The sequence below is a fragment of the Adelges cooleyi genome, unplaced genomic scaffold (genome assembly GCF_023614345.1).
Source record: "Adelges cooleyi isolate 19-005CV unplaced genomic scaffold, UGA_ACOO_1.1 ACOO_flye_CR_arks_rails_tigmint_CR_PRNA_381, whole genome shotgun sequence".
Taxonomy (NCBI): domain Eukaryota; kingdom Metazoa; phylum Arthropoda; class Insecta; order Hemiptera; family Adelgidae; genus Adelges; species Adelges cooleyi.
Genome location: NW_026096058.1, coordinates 1779137 through 1795468, shown reverse-complemented (window position 1 = coordinate 1795468; position 16332 = coordinate 1779137). Strand labels below are relative to the sequence as shown.

The 16332-nt window shown below is 32.3% G+C and overlaps 1 protein-coding gene across 1 annotated transcript; it reads left to right on the top strand.

The window, feature by feature from the left end:
* The first annotated feature begins 10559 nt into the window (after positions 1 to 10559).
* Positions 10560 to 13151, top strand: LOC126841391 (uncharacterized). Its single transcript, XM_050577844.1, has 3 exons — positions 10560 to 10970; positions 11567 to 12013; positions 12918 to 13151. The coding sequence occupies exons 1-3, from the start codon at positions 10856 to 10858 to the stop codon at positions 12959 to 12961; spliced, it is 606 nt and encodes a 201-aa protein (XP_050433801.1). The 5' UTR covers positions 10560 to 10855; the 3' UTR covers positions 12962 to 13151.
* Positions 13152 to 16332: the final 3181 nt, after the last annotated feature.

The window sequence follows — 16332 nt, the reverse complement described above, 5'->3', positions numbered from 1 at the left end:
GATTATTTGTATGACCTTGAGTAAAAACTTTTTAAAAAAAACTTGCCGTCTCCTCAATTAGCATAAGCAATTGTAACGATACGTGTTGGTGTGTCTCAGAACAATAATATGGAAATTGAGTCTAAACACTCGCGCTCAAATAAGAAATGTATGTATATTATATTTAATTTAATTGTTTAATTTAAAAAATCCTCTTTGTAGACAAAAATTTGATTTTACTTTTGTATCGAATCACAATATTATAATATTTTTTACCTACCGAAGGGGTAATTGTTGATTTTTATATTTGTACATATTATAACGTCATCTCAACTAAAGAAAAATCTATATCTAAGTAATTAACTGTTTAACGGACAAATTTTCTAAATATTTACGGAACGTGTCGACTGACGCGAAGAAATTGCAAAAAACAAAGCGTTGTTTTTGTATCAGAATAATATAAAATTCTACGTGCCAAATTTTAAATATTTGTCAAGTAAACAGTTTATTTAAAAAAAAATTGTGATAGTTTAAAAATGTTTATAATCTTTTTTTTTTTTTATACCGATAATGAAAAATTATATTTGATGAAAATACGATTTAATATGTTTTTGTAACATTGTAATCAAAAACAAATAATACGTGAAGTGTAAACGTTAAAACTTACTATAACCCTCCTCTTCGCCCCCTCTCCAAAAAAATTTCAAATTGTCGTTAGTTTTACATGCATTTTCATAATTTTAAAATAGTTTTTTTTTTTTTAGAATTTGTAAAAGTACTAATAAAACGTATTTAAATATACTAACTGTGAAAGTTAGAGGTTGATTCCCCCCCCCCTCCCGTTTACTTTTGAAGAGAAAATATGTACATCAAAACAGTTTCCGTGTGTCACTCGTGTACTTGTTTTGCCTACTCGCCACGCCGTTTCATCGACGGCAGTTTTTTTTTTTTATGGTTTGTCATATTATTATTTTTTTTTTTTCAATTACCAAATCGGTTCTAAATGTATACAATTGTAACGATTTCCTTAAAACAACTATCTTGGCAGTATCTCGAGCTCGGATAGGTCAGCTAAATATAATATAACGCGGTGGGCGATGTGTTTTTCACAGTGTTTTACCAGATGAAAACTTATTTTAATTGTAAATCAAAATCATGAAGTTTAGGCTACCTAATCATACACACCCCCGTTGTAATCGGCGCCAGCCATTTAGGGTCAAGATCCAAAATTGGCAAGAGTGGGGGGGGGGGCAGAAGAACACGAAATTCTACTGTACCTCGAACCTCTGCCACTGGCACACTATCGTCCTGTGATAAATAAACATTATAAAAAAAAAAACTCAGTTTTTCTATAAAAAAAAAAATTGTATTTTTTCTCTGTACATTCTTCACGATAATTTACACAGTCTATCCCTACTACATATTTGTAGTATAGTCGGGGTAGAGCGTGGGTGTAGATATATATTTTTTGTTGTACTTATAGGAAACGTTTCAATTGGCACGTGTGTATACTAAGTATAGTGTATTAAGTATAATATACTTCACAAAATGTACATTATTTATATAATCGTACGGGTACAATACTATCGATGATAGTTAATAGGTACCCAATAATAATATTTGCTGTTATTGTTCCATCGTGATATTACTATAGGTAACACCGGTTGGATCCACACAGCGTAGAGTGACTGGCTACAATAATATTTTGGTCTCCTAAAAAAAACAAAATAATAATTATCTTAACGATTTATACAAATTGTTATGAATATTTTTTTTTTATATTTTATATTTATTTAATTATTTACATTAATGATCTTGTATAACATATCCTATTTATGTACAGACTGTTTTTTTTTTTTGTAAACATTAAAACCGTATAATATCCATATTAAAATATTATTAATGGCCCGAAGATGTGTGTTAAGTAAAAAAAAACATGTACACCAAGGTTGTACCGCACTACGTGGGAATTTTTCAATAAATATTAATACAAGTTTACACCTATTATTGTGAAAGGGCGGATTGTTAAGACATCTGAAAAACGTAGTCCGGAAACCCATTTATTCAAATTGATTGTTTTTTGTTGTTTTGCTGTTTACAATTATAACACTCAGGTATATAATATAATATTATCATAAATATTGTATTGGGTATGGATCACATTACATAATAGATACTTTCTCCAAAAACGATTTCCTGTTTTGTACACTAATAATGTGGTGTTGGTCGGATAAAAAAAATTAAAATAAAACAATTATTTTGTTTTTGACTTTGAGATTTCGTCGCGTGAATTATTAAAAAAAAAACTATTTTTTAATGCTTAAAATGTGTTTGACATCGGTGAGGAATAAAATAAGTATTTTTTTTTGAACTACAAGTATTTTTTTTTCATTATTATTATTATTTAACAATCGTTTTTTTTATTATTTGCCATTTATATAATGAAAATACAATTTTATTACTTTATTAAAATAAAATTTTTACTTCTGTCATTAAACGAAGGGGTGAGTATGTGAACAACAGGTGTTGAGCGACATTTTTTTTTTGTTGTTTTTCAAGTGGTTTTTGACGAATGGATGAAAGTATTGTGGCAAAATACCACAATAAGGGTTGAGTGTGTGAATTTCAATCGATGAGTGTCCATCATTCATTTACCATTTATATAGTGGAATGTTTATTTAGCTTAAAAAAGAAAAAAGTTCCCCACATATTATATTGTATCGACTAATATGTAATCTCTTGAACATGTTTGTGTATAATGTCATTGTATAGGTCACTCACCCATTCGATTTAGTGTCCAAACTACATAGTTGATTTATTTGCAAATTTCACATTTTTTTGTTTCAAAATTAACCTACTGATTTACTGGCCAATATCATTGGATTTACGAATTGATGATTACAAGGTGATCGATTAACGTAGTTAATACATTTTCCGTTTCTCTTAAAATAATTGCAATTTTTTTAGTTTTTCACCATTGTTGTCTTACAATATTAGACTATATTCAAATTTTATGTATTTTTTTTATTTTTTCATAGTTCTATCGACAAAGCTTTAATTTGAAACACAAATAAAAAACGTATTCACAAAGATAAACTACGAAATTGCTTTTAATTTCATGAGAAAATCAGTGTCTCACGTCGAATTTGATCACCCTGTATAGCCATCGAAGCGCCACGTCCGTATTGTCGACAATGATAGATAATATATTATTAGGTACCTGCGTCGACGGGGGGGCCCGGTCGCGTATCTGCGTCGAGGCGTTTTCGGCCGGAACTGCTGCAGTTCCGTCGACTTCGGGCGGCGGCGAAAACGGATCGTCCGCGTCGTCGCAGCAGTGTCCGTTGCACCAGAACCGCACGGCCTGTTCGAAAACTGTGGCGAACCTTTGCCAGCTCAGGCCGTCGATCCCTTCGGCGGCCAACGCCATCAACCGTTCGACGTCCTTGCACTTGAGCATGGCGGCTACCGTACGCTAGAGTCGACCCGGCTCGACGGCACTCCGACAACTGTCCAACAACGTGTGTGACGATGGTGTACTGCAAACAACGTGTACGTCTAACCGGGCGACGTCCGCCGCAAGGTCGAATCGCACGAAAATCCCATAACCGCTCGTTTGGCAAGTTTAGAGCTGTGTATACAGGGTGATCCGTTTAACTCTAACCTACCGTTCGTGGGTAATGCCTACATTTAAAAAAATGTCCAACGTTATTTTGTACTTAAAAACTATAATATATATATATATTTATATGTATATACCTATTTTGTTGATACAACATAAGGAACGGGCAAATTTCTGTGTCGATTTTGTTAAATTAAAGAATTTAGTTTGAACACTGCGGTTGTTCGACAAATGGAAAATGTTTGAAAATAGTTTGACCGGGTTAAGGTATATCCGGTTAAGTATATATCCGAGTGCACATTAAAATTCATAAACATATAACTATACAAGACGTCATGATGGTAACGTGTGTTTAAAATTTAGGACTGGAAATGTGCGTCACCCGGTAAATACAAATATTTTTGATAAGTCCATAACTGGTTTGATAGGCAGCAAAGTCGTCGAACCCGATTGTCGTTCAACCGAATAAATTATGCTAACTTAACAACAGTACTATTGTCGTCTAAACTTCAAAGTTACATCTATTGACAAGTGCCGCTTCATTTTCAACGACTCGCTTCGGTACAAGTCTCGAGAAATACAAACGGTAGTTTCCGGCAATACTGACCTATGTGTATGTATTATATGTTATACTTACAGCCTTGTGTCAATCGAGTAGTATAAGGTAAACGATTTAATTTTAAACGCACGCTCAACCGACACAGAGTAAGTGGGTAAAAACAAAAACAACAAAATATTAGAAACTCGGACAATAACAACAAAATAACCTCTGTGTTTGTTTTTTTTTTTTACAATTTTTTTGGAAATTATTCAAAAGCCAACAAATCACCACAAAACTGTGTGTTTTGGCGATTAAAAAAGCGCTATACTCTAGACTATTTTCTAGGGGGGGGGGGTGAGGGAAGGGTTCGAAGACGTTTTAGGGGAAGTTGGCCTCCTTGAGCGTCCTCTTGTTATTTTATTGTTATTATTATATATCTCTGAGCGCGAAGATCTGAGGCTACTTATCAAGTTTATAAAAAAAAAAAAAAACCAGTCTTTTCAAACACTCCTTACTACAAACAACGCTACCGGTTTAGCTGCAAAATGCGATTTCAATGTCAAGTCACGTACAATAATTGTAGTGACGTGCACTTGGACGAAAAAATGTATATATTAAAAAAAAAAAATAAGCAAAATACCGAACGAACGCGAATGTTGTGTTTAAAATTGATAATAATTATTCCATCGGAACAGGAAGCTGATTTATTTGATTTTGGTTTAATTAACATTTGAATCTTAAAAAAAACAATCCTAATGAAAAATGTTCGTTAGGGTTTTTTAGCTTCGATGCGGAGCTGTTTTTCATTGAAACTATATTATAATGGGCTTTATTTATAAATAAAATTGTCGATATCATATTATGTTATGCATATTAAACGATCAACTCATCGATGCAGTGTTGAGGAGTAAGCAGGTTTTTTTGTTTTGCCAGACCTAACCGACATAATAATATACGGTATAGCAAAGCCCGTTTGTGTGTTTAATTTGCTCCGTTTTTTTATTTTTTTCAAATCAAGTTTTTATCGAGTTGGCCTTGTAAGTACGAAAATCAAGTAATCTTATAAATTGTATACGCGCTAAAGACGATTTCGGTAGTGTAAAAAATCAACAGACAACTGGTTTTAAATATATATAAATAGGTATATATATATTTTTTTTTTTTGAATTTACCACAAGGATGAAAATAATAAACTTGTTACCGGTTTTAGTGTGCGATAAAACGCAGTAAGTTATTGGAAAAAAAAACCACTATTTTCAAGTGTTTTCTGTGCGTGTAAAGAAAAAGGTTCTAAATATTATTATCCTTCAATTATATTTTCTTAGCTAAACTCAGAACTGATCTTACAAATTGAGAGTTGTTGACAAAACGTTGATGCCTGGTCGTCGAAAGTTAACCTAACCTTCAAAGACACGGTGCCAAGTCAAGGGTTAAGGGAAAAAACCGAATGGGACCACTAACGGATTGAGCCCCAAAAATAGTGTATCCCGCAAAGGGAGTAAAAGTGTATGTTTTTTTTTCGTAAATTGTTGCTTATGGTAATACGTTAAGTGGGTTATTGTAATGTCGGATCGCTTTTTGAAATTACTTGGATTTATACCTTGTACGTACTTACCTATTTAATATCTCAAGTATGTGTGACTGAACGTTGAGCTCGGCTAAAAATGCAAATCTGTACAAACAAAAATGTTCAATGTAAATTTGTTTGATTTAAATACTGGTGTAATTAAACGACGTTAATTGTATGCATTTTAACGCGGTTATTTGATATTATTTTTAAATTAATTTAATATATTTTACAACACACCGTTTCTATAATCGGTTTTGCGTTAGTTCCATTGCCATTAGCGTCGGCTGAAACAATGCGACCGTTGTGACTGTTAAGACAACATGTACAATACTTATACTTATACTTTGCTGGTTTCTAGGTCGTTTTCCGAGACTACCCCGCGCATCACAACGCTATCTATTTCCCAGAGCAAGTATTCACAACACTTAGGTACTTACACGTAGCATCGACTAAAACCGTATTGGAGTGTAGTGAAAAAAAGGCAATCGCTGTAATCGTTTTGGTGTGTGTAAAGAACCTAAGGAAAATTGTTAATATTTCCTCAGCCGCCGAGTAAAAAAAAAAAAAATATCCAATATTCAGCAAAATGATTTTGGTTTTTCCATCATGACTCGAAAAATGTAAAAACTAAAGTCTACGTAATTTTATTTTTAGCGTTTTAAGTAAAAAATGAAGAAAAAAAAGTTTTAAAATAAAGTTGTGTAGAATTTAGTTCCCAACAAAATTCAAAATTCAATTTTTTTTTTTCATTTTTGTAGCATTAAAACCATCGGTGTTATGATGGAAAATCTAAATCATTTTGCCGGATATTAGTTTCTTGACACTCCGTTTAACATGTCATATTTTTATTACAAAATTATGATCACTGATCTACACTACACACGCCATGCACTACAATCATTTGTAATCACACATTACTAGAGGCATGGAGCTATATGCACTGGAAATATGCTATATATGATGCTATATATATATATTATACATATATGTTTGCATTAAAAATTGTTTACCAGTTTTTTTTTTAAATCTATGCAGTATACTATTTAAATAGGCTGTATTGCCAAATTATCTACCCGATAAGGGTAAAAAAAAATTAAATTGAATTAATTTACATATTTTGTATTCAGTAAAAAGTGTATTTAGAATATTGTTCTCTTTTAATATATTATAATGGATGCTTTTACTCTAAAACCAAAACTAAGCGAGTTATTTTCAGTCTGCTTAAACATGTAGAGACGAAAAAACATTTTTAAATCGCTCTCAGGGATGCTGTGATAGTCCAAAAAATAAATTAACTACCAAAATAGAGTCCTAGTTATTGGACTATTAATCACACATTACAGTTTAACCTTTAAATTAAGATTTTGTAATAAAATTGCCTATACTTTACTTCTTAAAAATGGACGGTGCGGCGCCCTCTTAATATATACTAACAAGATATTTTTCCTACTTTAAGAAATACTATTATCAACAATTGTTCGTGGTTATTTCATGTTGATAATTGTCATTCGGCATATTATTGTTAATTGTATTATTTTTATATTGATTGCATCGTTTACATTTTATTATATATTTAGGTATTTTTTGTTTTTAATTTGTATAATACACGATGTGCACAGATGCTTTTACCCAAAATAAAATGTGTAAAGTACTTAACGCCTGTTTGCAAGTAGTATAAATTCAAGTAAGGACAATAATTAGGAACCGTACATGGTAGCGCGTTAATGTTCAAACAGTTAATGTACACAACAAAAGCATTATTATTATAATCATTATTTTGGTACTTTCGACTTTTCGTCAAAACAGCAAAAAACGATCAGTATATTTCTGTATTACATCATAATTATATTATTTTTTTGGTTTTTCTTTTGCCATAAGTTAAAACACAATTGAAATATTGTATAAAAAAAAAAAAATGAGCAATAAATAGTAAAACATTGAAAACAAATTTTTAGCTATCCATAAGCACTAGCGATTAATTATCACAATACACTATATTCGAACGGTATCTATTATAAAATAATAGTAATAGAATTGATTATATAATAGTCTATTACATAATCAATGGTAATAGTCATAGTAAAAACGATTAATCTGCTTCACACGTAGGTATATGAAAATAAAAACGTTAAGGCGTCAATACGAGGTAGATAGGCCATGCGATTGCCAATGGGAAAAAACATGACTCATATTTTAAAATTGTTCTCTAATCCTTTATAAAACACACAATAATGTTGTTGAAATGTAAAAAAAAATTAGCCGTCTATTAAATTTGAATTTTTTACATTTCTACAAAGTTATCATATACCCACGGTATCTTCTAAATTTTTTATTAAGTCGATTATTTGAAAAAAATCTCCATCTTCCTTTTCGTTATCAAAAACATTGGAAATTTGCAATGTTCTATAGACACGGTGTTATCAGAGTATATATATACATTGACAAACCAAACATTAGGTACGTTTAACCCTTTCCCACTTAAGGGATGGAAACTTTTTTTTTTTTTTTTTCACTTTTTTCAGTATAGACTCGGGGCTCGAGGTCTCTGTAAATTAGGAACTGCGCGCCTGATTGGTTGCAGACGGTTTTTTTTTTTTAGAGCGTCAACAAGTGTAGAAGGGTTTCGACTTCCCTGGCTCCCCCCACCCCCCTCTCTAGTAGCGCCAATAAAGTAAGAAAGACAGACTCGTTTCAACGCCAATCTCGTCTGATAAAATAAAATGACATTTCCGCCTTGTTTCCGCCTTCGCAATAGGTTTGTCGGAAGTGAACCGCTCATTTGTGACAGCCGACCCAGTTTTACACTCCAAAACGCCAACCTGGAACTGCTCCTACGCGCCACTTGTTGTGTAGAACGCACTTGACCGAACGGCAACAGCCTTGAACATGTGCACAGATGATATCGGTGCACTGCGAATCAGATAATATTGCCCGTGTGTATCGTTTTAGAAACCCATCCGGCCCCTGGCGATGATCAATCAAAAGATAATAATAAATATTGTTGTACCTATGTGCAATGAAATTATATTGTTAAATAAAAATTATACGTACGCTTAAATTATAAAAAAAAAATAATATATATTCTACAGCAATTACCTCCGTAATTGTCTATACAAATTATGTATATAAGCTAACCTTGAACGGTGTACACTGATGGATAGATACCGTAGTTTTTCAATTATTAACAACTGTAAATCACGCTGTATAAATACTTGGTTAAAAAAAAAAAAAAAAATCACTACTCCCAACTTGGCTACACAATCTCCACAAAGAAAATATTACGCTGTCTAATATTGGTTTGTGCTTTTTTGGAAAAATTGTGATTAAAATTTGAAATATTCTAAGCACTTAATTGTATGGGTCAACCGTGATGGTGAAAATTTAACATTATTTTTGTGGCAGCTGACATTGCGGGAAAAAAAAATTCTGAATTAGTCGTTGATTCTCATCAAAACTATCTTAGAAAAAAACCAAGAAAACATATCCACGATTCAATGTTTTTCCGTGCAGCGGAATTAGCTAACCGACCAACGTTTAATGTTTTTTTTTTTTTAACATTTACTTATTTGATATTTTCTAGAATAATACTAATAAAATGGTCGAATTAGTTATTCCAAACTCGTATGGAATATTCTTTAGACAGTATAGTACTACCGATGGACATTGACAAACCGAAACAAAATACCAGAAGACTAGGGAAAGGGGGGGAAACTTTTTCTTTATTTCATTTTTTTCTGCCAACTCTTAGAACCCCTATGGGTCTGAAAATGTGTACATACAGACCTAGTAGACCTAGTGTGGGGCTATGATATATTATTAAGTTTTCTTGAAAAAAAATCTGGATCCACCCTAATAACTAAAAATATAATTTTAAGCACACTATTGACAACGTGCTAACCAGTTCTTCTCGGAATTAAAGATGATCTAAATTGAAAAAAAATTGAAAATTCTAATAGTTTTTTTGTAACGTTTCCCCCTCAATTTTCAACTAAAGCGGGAAGGATTGCATTTTTGAGTAAAATGTGTATATTGTGTTTACTGTAGTTACAGACAACTTACAGAGTTTATTTCTGATTTGAATTCAACTCGAGTGTTAACTATGCGTCATATGTCTATTAACTAGACAGGCAACGCTTAAAATTATAACCATAAATTATTTTTCTACACTGTCAAAAGTTCGGTTAACTTGATTAGTTTTTTTTTTCTACATTTTATATTATCTACAGCGTGTTACGCGCAACACGGAAACTGTGTTACAACTCATTGCCGGCAATTTAGAGCACGCTAGATCTGAGAAATCAGGTTATATGGAACCTAACCTAGCCTTGAATGAATCTATTTACATTGCCATTTGAAATGGAAATCCGATGTTTATTAAAAAAAAAAAAACAAAAAAAAAATACTCGTTTTTAGGTAGTCTGTATTTAAAAGAAAACAAAAACGAATACAAGTTTTTTTTTTCATTTTAAATATTAATTAGTAGATCCGCATGATATTATTTACACGGGCGACAAAAAAAAAAAAATCATCTCGACGGTGATTATACGTATAATAATTAATAATGCGTTATATAAAACACACTTGTGCACATTTTTTTTTTTTTTTTTTTAACGTTTAAGTTTAGTTTTTTTGCGGATAAAATATAATACAGTAACGAAGAAGAATTTATTTACACAAACACAAAAAATATATATTCAAAAATCATATCTGATATGGTTTATGAAAATAATTCGACCCGGAAAAACAGTGGCATTGAACGCAAGAATACTGAAACTCATAAGTTAACTTTATAAATGTGTTGCCTTCCCCTCCCAGCTTTAGACAAAAAGACAAACAAATATCGTTCGGTGTGTTCGGTTCAAACAATGTGTACTTAACACATTTCACTGTGTACTTATCTCGCATCGAGTTTTGCACCTTGTTTTATTGATTTATTTAAAAACGAACGCAGTTTATTAAGCGGCAACGAACTGTTATTGGAGAAAATAGAAAAATTTCATATGCACCCGCGCTTAATATTGAATAAAACTCACTCGATTTAACAAGGGCTACTGCAAATCAAAAATTACCATCCCAATAGATTTTTTATTATCATATTATACAGTTGATCGCTCAGTTTCTATAGACTTTTACGGTTTTCAACATGGCGTCATGTGGAACAACTTTGAGCGTATTATGTATTTTGATTTTATTGGAAACGGCCATGGCTACTGCTGTTCTTTCTAAGTGTTTCTGTTGCGGTTCATCGTCAAAAACAGGTAAGTATACACACAAAATTATCAACAAAAAAAAGTGATGAATTTAACATAAGTCACTGGGGTTTTAATTTTTTTTTTAACATGCATCTGTAAACATTATGTATAGCGTAATATACTGAATTTTTTTTTCCTGTACTTATCTACTGATTTTGTTTCACTGTACTTATTACACAGAACAGATGAAAGCAGTAAGGTCACTTTCAATGTAATCAAAAAAAGTGACGGCCATTTTGTAAAATGGTTTTTTTCACAGCGTTATATCTATACTGTATACACAACAAATGGTCACACTGCGACATCTGAGAAGATGGCCGCCGCGTTTTTGCGTGATAAGGATGTCCCCCGCGTTAATTTTTATCAGTGTACGGTTAGGTCTGCTCATTACTCCGGCTTGCCGGTGCACACATAAATAAATCTAAATTTCGATATAATATTTTACATATTATAATACTATGTACCTATATTCGTCGAGTAGGTCTGGTAACGCCTACCTAAGGATTAAAAATATGTTACAATTTATCTGGATAAAAATTTAGCTATAGTAGGTAATTGTGTACGTTTAGATTTTTTATTGTTTTTTTGTTTTATATTACTAGAAGAGGGACCAATGGAAGCATCAGTAGCAGCAGCACCGTCGCCACCAATGGTAGATAAGAAAGTAGTAGAACCACCACTACCAGCAGCAGAAGCAGAACTAGAACAAGAGCAATCGCTGGTAGCTGAGGAAGCCGCTGCAGAGGAACAACCCGTAGCAGCAGCAAAACCAGAGCCACCGGCAGCAGAAGAAGAAGAACCAGAGTCACCACCAGCAGCAGAAGAAGCACCAGCACATCCACCGTCTCGGTCGCACCCAGAAGATGATTTATCTGCTGGTTCTTCAGGATACTTTGATTACGAACCATTATACACTGTACACCCAGAATTCGCAGATGAGTTACCTGAAGCAGCCGAAGGGGTGTATGATCATATTTTTGCTGGATCCAGTGTTTATTATGAACACGAGCACTATCAAAAAGCGCAAGAGGAACTAAAAAGAAGGACGAGTAAGGATGACATTAACAGAGGTTTTAAGCGGTGCAACCCAAACGGCTCCCATCCATTGTTTGTTTTTTCCCAAACGGCTCCGGTATTCGGTACTAAGCGTATATTATCAAGTCTCATTAACTTTACAAAAAACTTAAACTTAAATTTAAACCTGTAACCTCCTCCTAGACTGTAGTCTACAAACCTAGGATATTTTTAGTTAGCGGAGCGAAGCGACGGCACCGAGCGAGTGCCAAAACACTCGGAGATCTGCCGTCCTTATCAGCTATCAATACGAATTCCGAATTTGGTAAAAGTGGTAGCAACCCCTATTAATTTGGGAATTTACCTTTTTGTAAAACGGGAGCCGTTTAGGAAAAATGGGAGCCGAATGGGCTACGTCCGTTTTAAGGTGTACATAGAGAAAACTTACCTACCTTCCTGTCATTTCCCACAAAGGAGACGCTGTCCTTCCTTGAAATCGACATTCTTTCTTATGTTGTATCGCATCAATACTGACTACTACTTCTGATTGTATTTGTTTAGTTTGAACTTTTCTAATTTCTGCTAATCTTTCTGCTGTTCTAAATCGCATTATTTGAACTTAAATCGTCCGTTTTAATTAGTTGTTTATTGTGTGCCAACATGGTTTGTTCCCAGCACAATTTTATCGTCACGAAGTAATTCTTCTTTATTTGTGAACTCACAATTTTGACAAATTTGATCTTTTTGTTTTTATCTTAACACATACACAATCAGTATATGGTTGCACACGATGATTACCATATTCTAAAATAGTGCGCTGGTTGAATGCGTTTATGTAAAAGATGTATAAAGGATATTCGGATCTTCTTAGAAGGCAACTCGGATAAAAAAAATACTGACCATAACCATATTAATTTATGTTTAATTTTTTTAATTTAGAAGCAAAAGCAAAAGCACAAGCTAGAGCTCAAGCACAAGATTAAGACCAATACGGGGATAGGCTTGTTTTCCTTTTGGTACATCGCTGGCGGCTTATAACACAATGTGTTTCACAACTTTATAATATTTATTTGTATAATATAAATCTATAGATAAATACACGAATTCAAGATATGTGTTTAAATCACGTGTATATTAATTTATAAGTTAATTTTTCTTTGGGGAAAAAATGTGTGTCCGTATTAAAATATAAGAATAGAAATGTGTACTTTCTACTTTGATGTGTTAACTTTTCAATGTTAAAAATTATTATCATCTTAACAACAAAAAATGTAAATAAATAATATGGTACTTGTTACCCAATAGTTAAATAAGTAAAACATATAATTGGAGATTGAAAATATTATACATATATTTTATTGTACTTTACCATTATCAAACGCTTGATAACGGTTATTGGTATCTGTTATGTTTTATACCGTGGTATCGTCTAAAACAAGTAATTTGCTCTGTTCGACGAGACAAAGGGAATATTTTATTCTCTCGAAAGAACGTTGTTGTCAATGTTTTTTTATTAAAAAATTTAGATCTAACAGGAGCTTGCATGGGCTTACAGAAAATGTAGGGGAAAAAAAGTAAAACTACACGGCAAACCGCTGAGGCGGTAATTAAGTTTACAAACGTTCACGACGAGGTGTATTAAAAAAAAAAAATTCTTTGAAAAGTTTGATATTGAAATAAAAATGAAAATAACAACAGCTAGCAAACAAGAGCACATAACAGATGTGTTAATAGCATCGGTTGAGTGTTATTATAGAGTCCCTCCTTATATGCATTCCATTTTTGGATAGGTTTCAACGACGGTTACTAAATGGCAACTATTCTACGGCAAAATATTTTGTTTTAAATATACATTTTTGTAATGTTAAATGCATATCATAATCCGTCGTAATAAAATATAACATTAAAACGCAAATATAATAAAAATACATCATATGGAATTGTTCACAAACAAATCAAACTACCTAATGTAATAACCGTGTTGCGTTTCCACTAAAACGCACAGCGAAGGGCTAATATATTATTTATATATTCATGGCAATTTGAATGCCACAATATCTAACATATTGTCATGCATCTCGTTTTGTATGCAGCATCTACAAGGACTAAGTTAAATGATGCAAATTCGGTCTATTAATAGACACTAAAATGTTGTATAAATAACGAATTTTATTTATAATTTAATCGAATTAAAACGTATAGTACGTTTTTTTTATCGAATAAATTATGTAAAAATAACTGATTGGCTTTGCTATCATAATATTTGATTGTACTATACATATAGAAAACAACGGGGAATTCGTTCGGCGTTGGAGAAAAAAAAAGGCGCCTCGCGTAGGCAACCAAACACACATGAATGTATCTTATGATGTCGCACGGTCGACTTTAAGGAGAATGCTTACTCATCATTTTTCAGTTTTTTACAGAGAAGAGCGTCGGAATGAAATAATTGCATATTAATATTGTTTTTTTTTATTATAAAAAATTAATTATATCAGTTTATATTATCGTTTGATTTTGCTTTCTATTTTTTAGCGATGCCGTATAGTACATACCCAACATAATGTATGTTTTACTAAACTGAATCAATTCAAACGCATTTTTGGTTTTAGGACGAATCAAATTACATTAAAACGCATTTAATTATAATATATCCACCAACCAAAAAATACAATTATATATTAACGCCTTATTTTTTTTATATGCAAAATATCTTATATATCATACGCCTATTATGTTAATGGTTATAATCCACACATAATAACGTCGGTCTATCGTACACCTAGTTAGGTATTTAGCACTGGAATGACAATTAGCACACAAACACATACTCATCATAGTATATAAATTACAACTTTTATTATAAGCCCTGTCATAAACTGGATAATACAAATACCGGGCGGCACTGTTAACGTGCAGGCAGACTCGCATAGTTCATAAATTATAAATTATAATCATCCATAAAATGTTATTAGGTAGGTACCAGTTTCTACGACAACCGCTGGTCATTACTTATCTATCTAATAGCTCATTAATCACCGAGATAATCGAATAATCCGTTAAACAAGCTCAACCATAAGTAGGTACATGTGTGTATATATATAAGTTAAGTTATGTATATAGATGTGTATTTGTAGGCACTGATGATATTATGGTTATTGTGAGTTTTTGATGGATATTTTTCCTGTTCAAATTCATAATCACATTAATATTGGAGAACCGTAGACCTGACATCAACCGAAGAGCATTGCCGACAGCGGTTCGTTGGCAAGGGCTACGCGATAGTTTTAATGTGAAGCCAACACAATGACTACCAAAGTCAGCATATTATGTCTAGTTAGATGAGGAAAAAAAACAATATTGTCCAATATGTGGTGGTGAGATATCAATGATAACAGAATCGGATAGGCGATAAAAGCGTCTCTTATCAGTGATAAGGAGGTGTAGATATGGCGTTATCTAAGTCATGAAGAGATTAGGGGCTGTGATTACGAACGAACTTACCTTATCACTGATAAGTGGAGGAGGGGTGATAACAGAAGTTCGGAGGTGTGATAACAGAAGGTCATACAGCCAAAACGTACTACTCCTACTTAATTTTTTTTTTAATTAAGTTTTTTTTTTTTTAACTGATCTACTTGTCTCGAGGGCGACCTCTCTTGAGACGACAAATCGAGGGTACCTAAGTCCAGTAGCTTGTGATGTTGGACTTTTTTTTTTGGCCTAAATCGGGTCTCGAGTATATTTTATCTAAGTGCAGTTTAAGTGCAGTTATCCGTGTATTCGACACGGATCAATGAACAACTGATTGTGTTTAAAACCAACTATCGGATTGATTCCAAAAAATCATATTTTTGTCAATATTTTGTGTTAGAATTTGCAACCGTTGCAATATGATGATATTATACCAATTAAAATAATATGTGCATTCAAAATCATTATCGACCGTCAGCGACCTCGATAATAGTATTAACTAATTTAATCAATTTTTTTTTGCACAATATGTACAAATATTTATTTACAATTTTGTATTTTTTTTTATTACATAATATTTACATACATACAACGGATAAAAAAAACCAACTAACCGACTAACGACACGTCGGCGTTTTCAATACATATACTATACCACTATAGTAATATAATTATTAAAATTAGCACATTATTATTATTAAGTATATAAACATTTGTAAAAAACAAATAATTATTATTATATTCGGTTCTGGCTACGAGTGTGTGTTATCTGCAAGTGTAAAATTTACTATAGAGCGTATAATATATAGATAAGTAGTCTGTAGAAGTAAAACAAAATAAAAAGTGCAGTGTTGTAGTAAATTGTTTTACATGCAATATT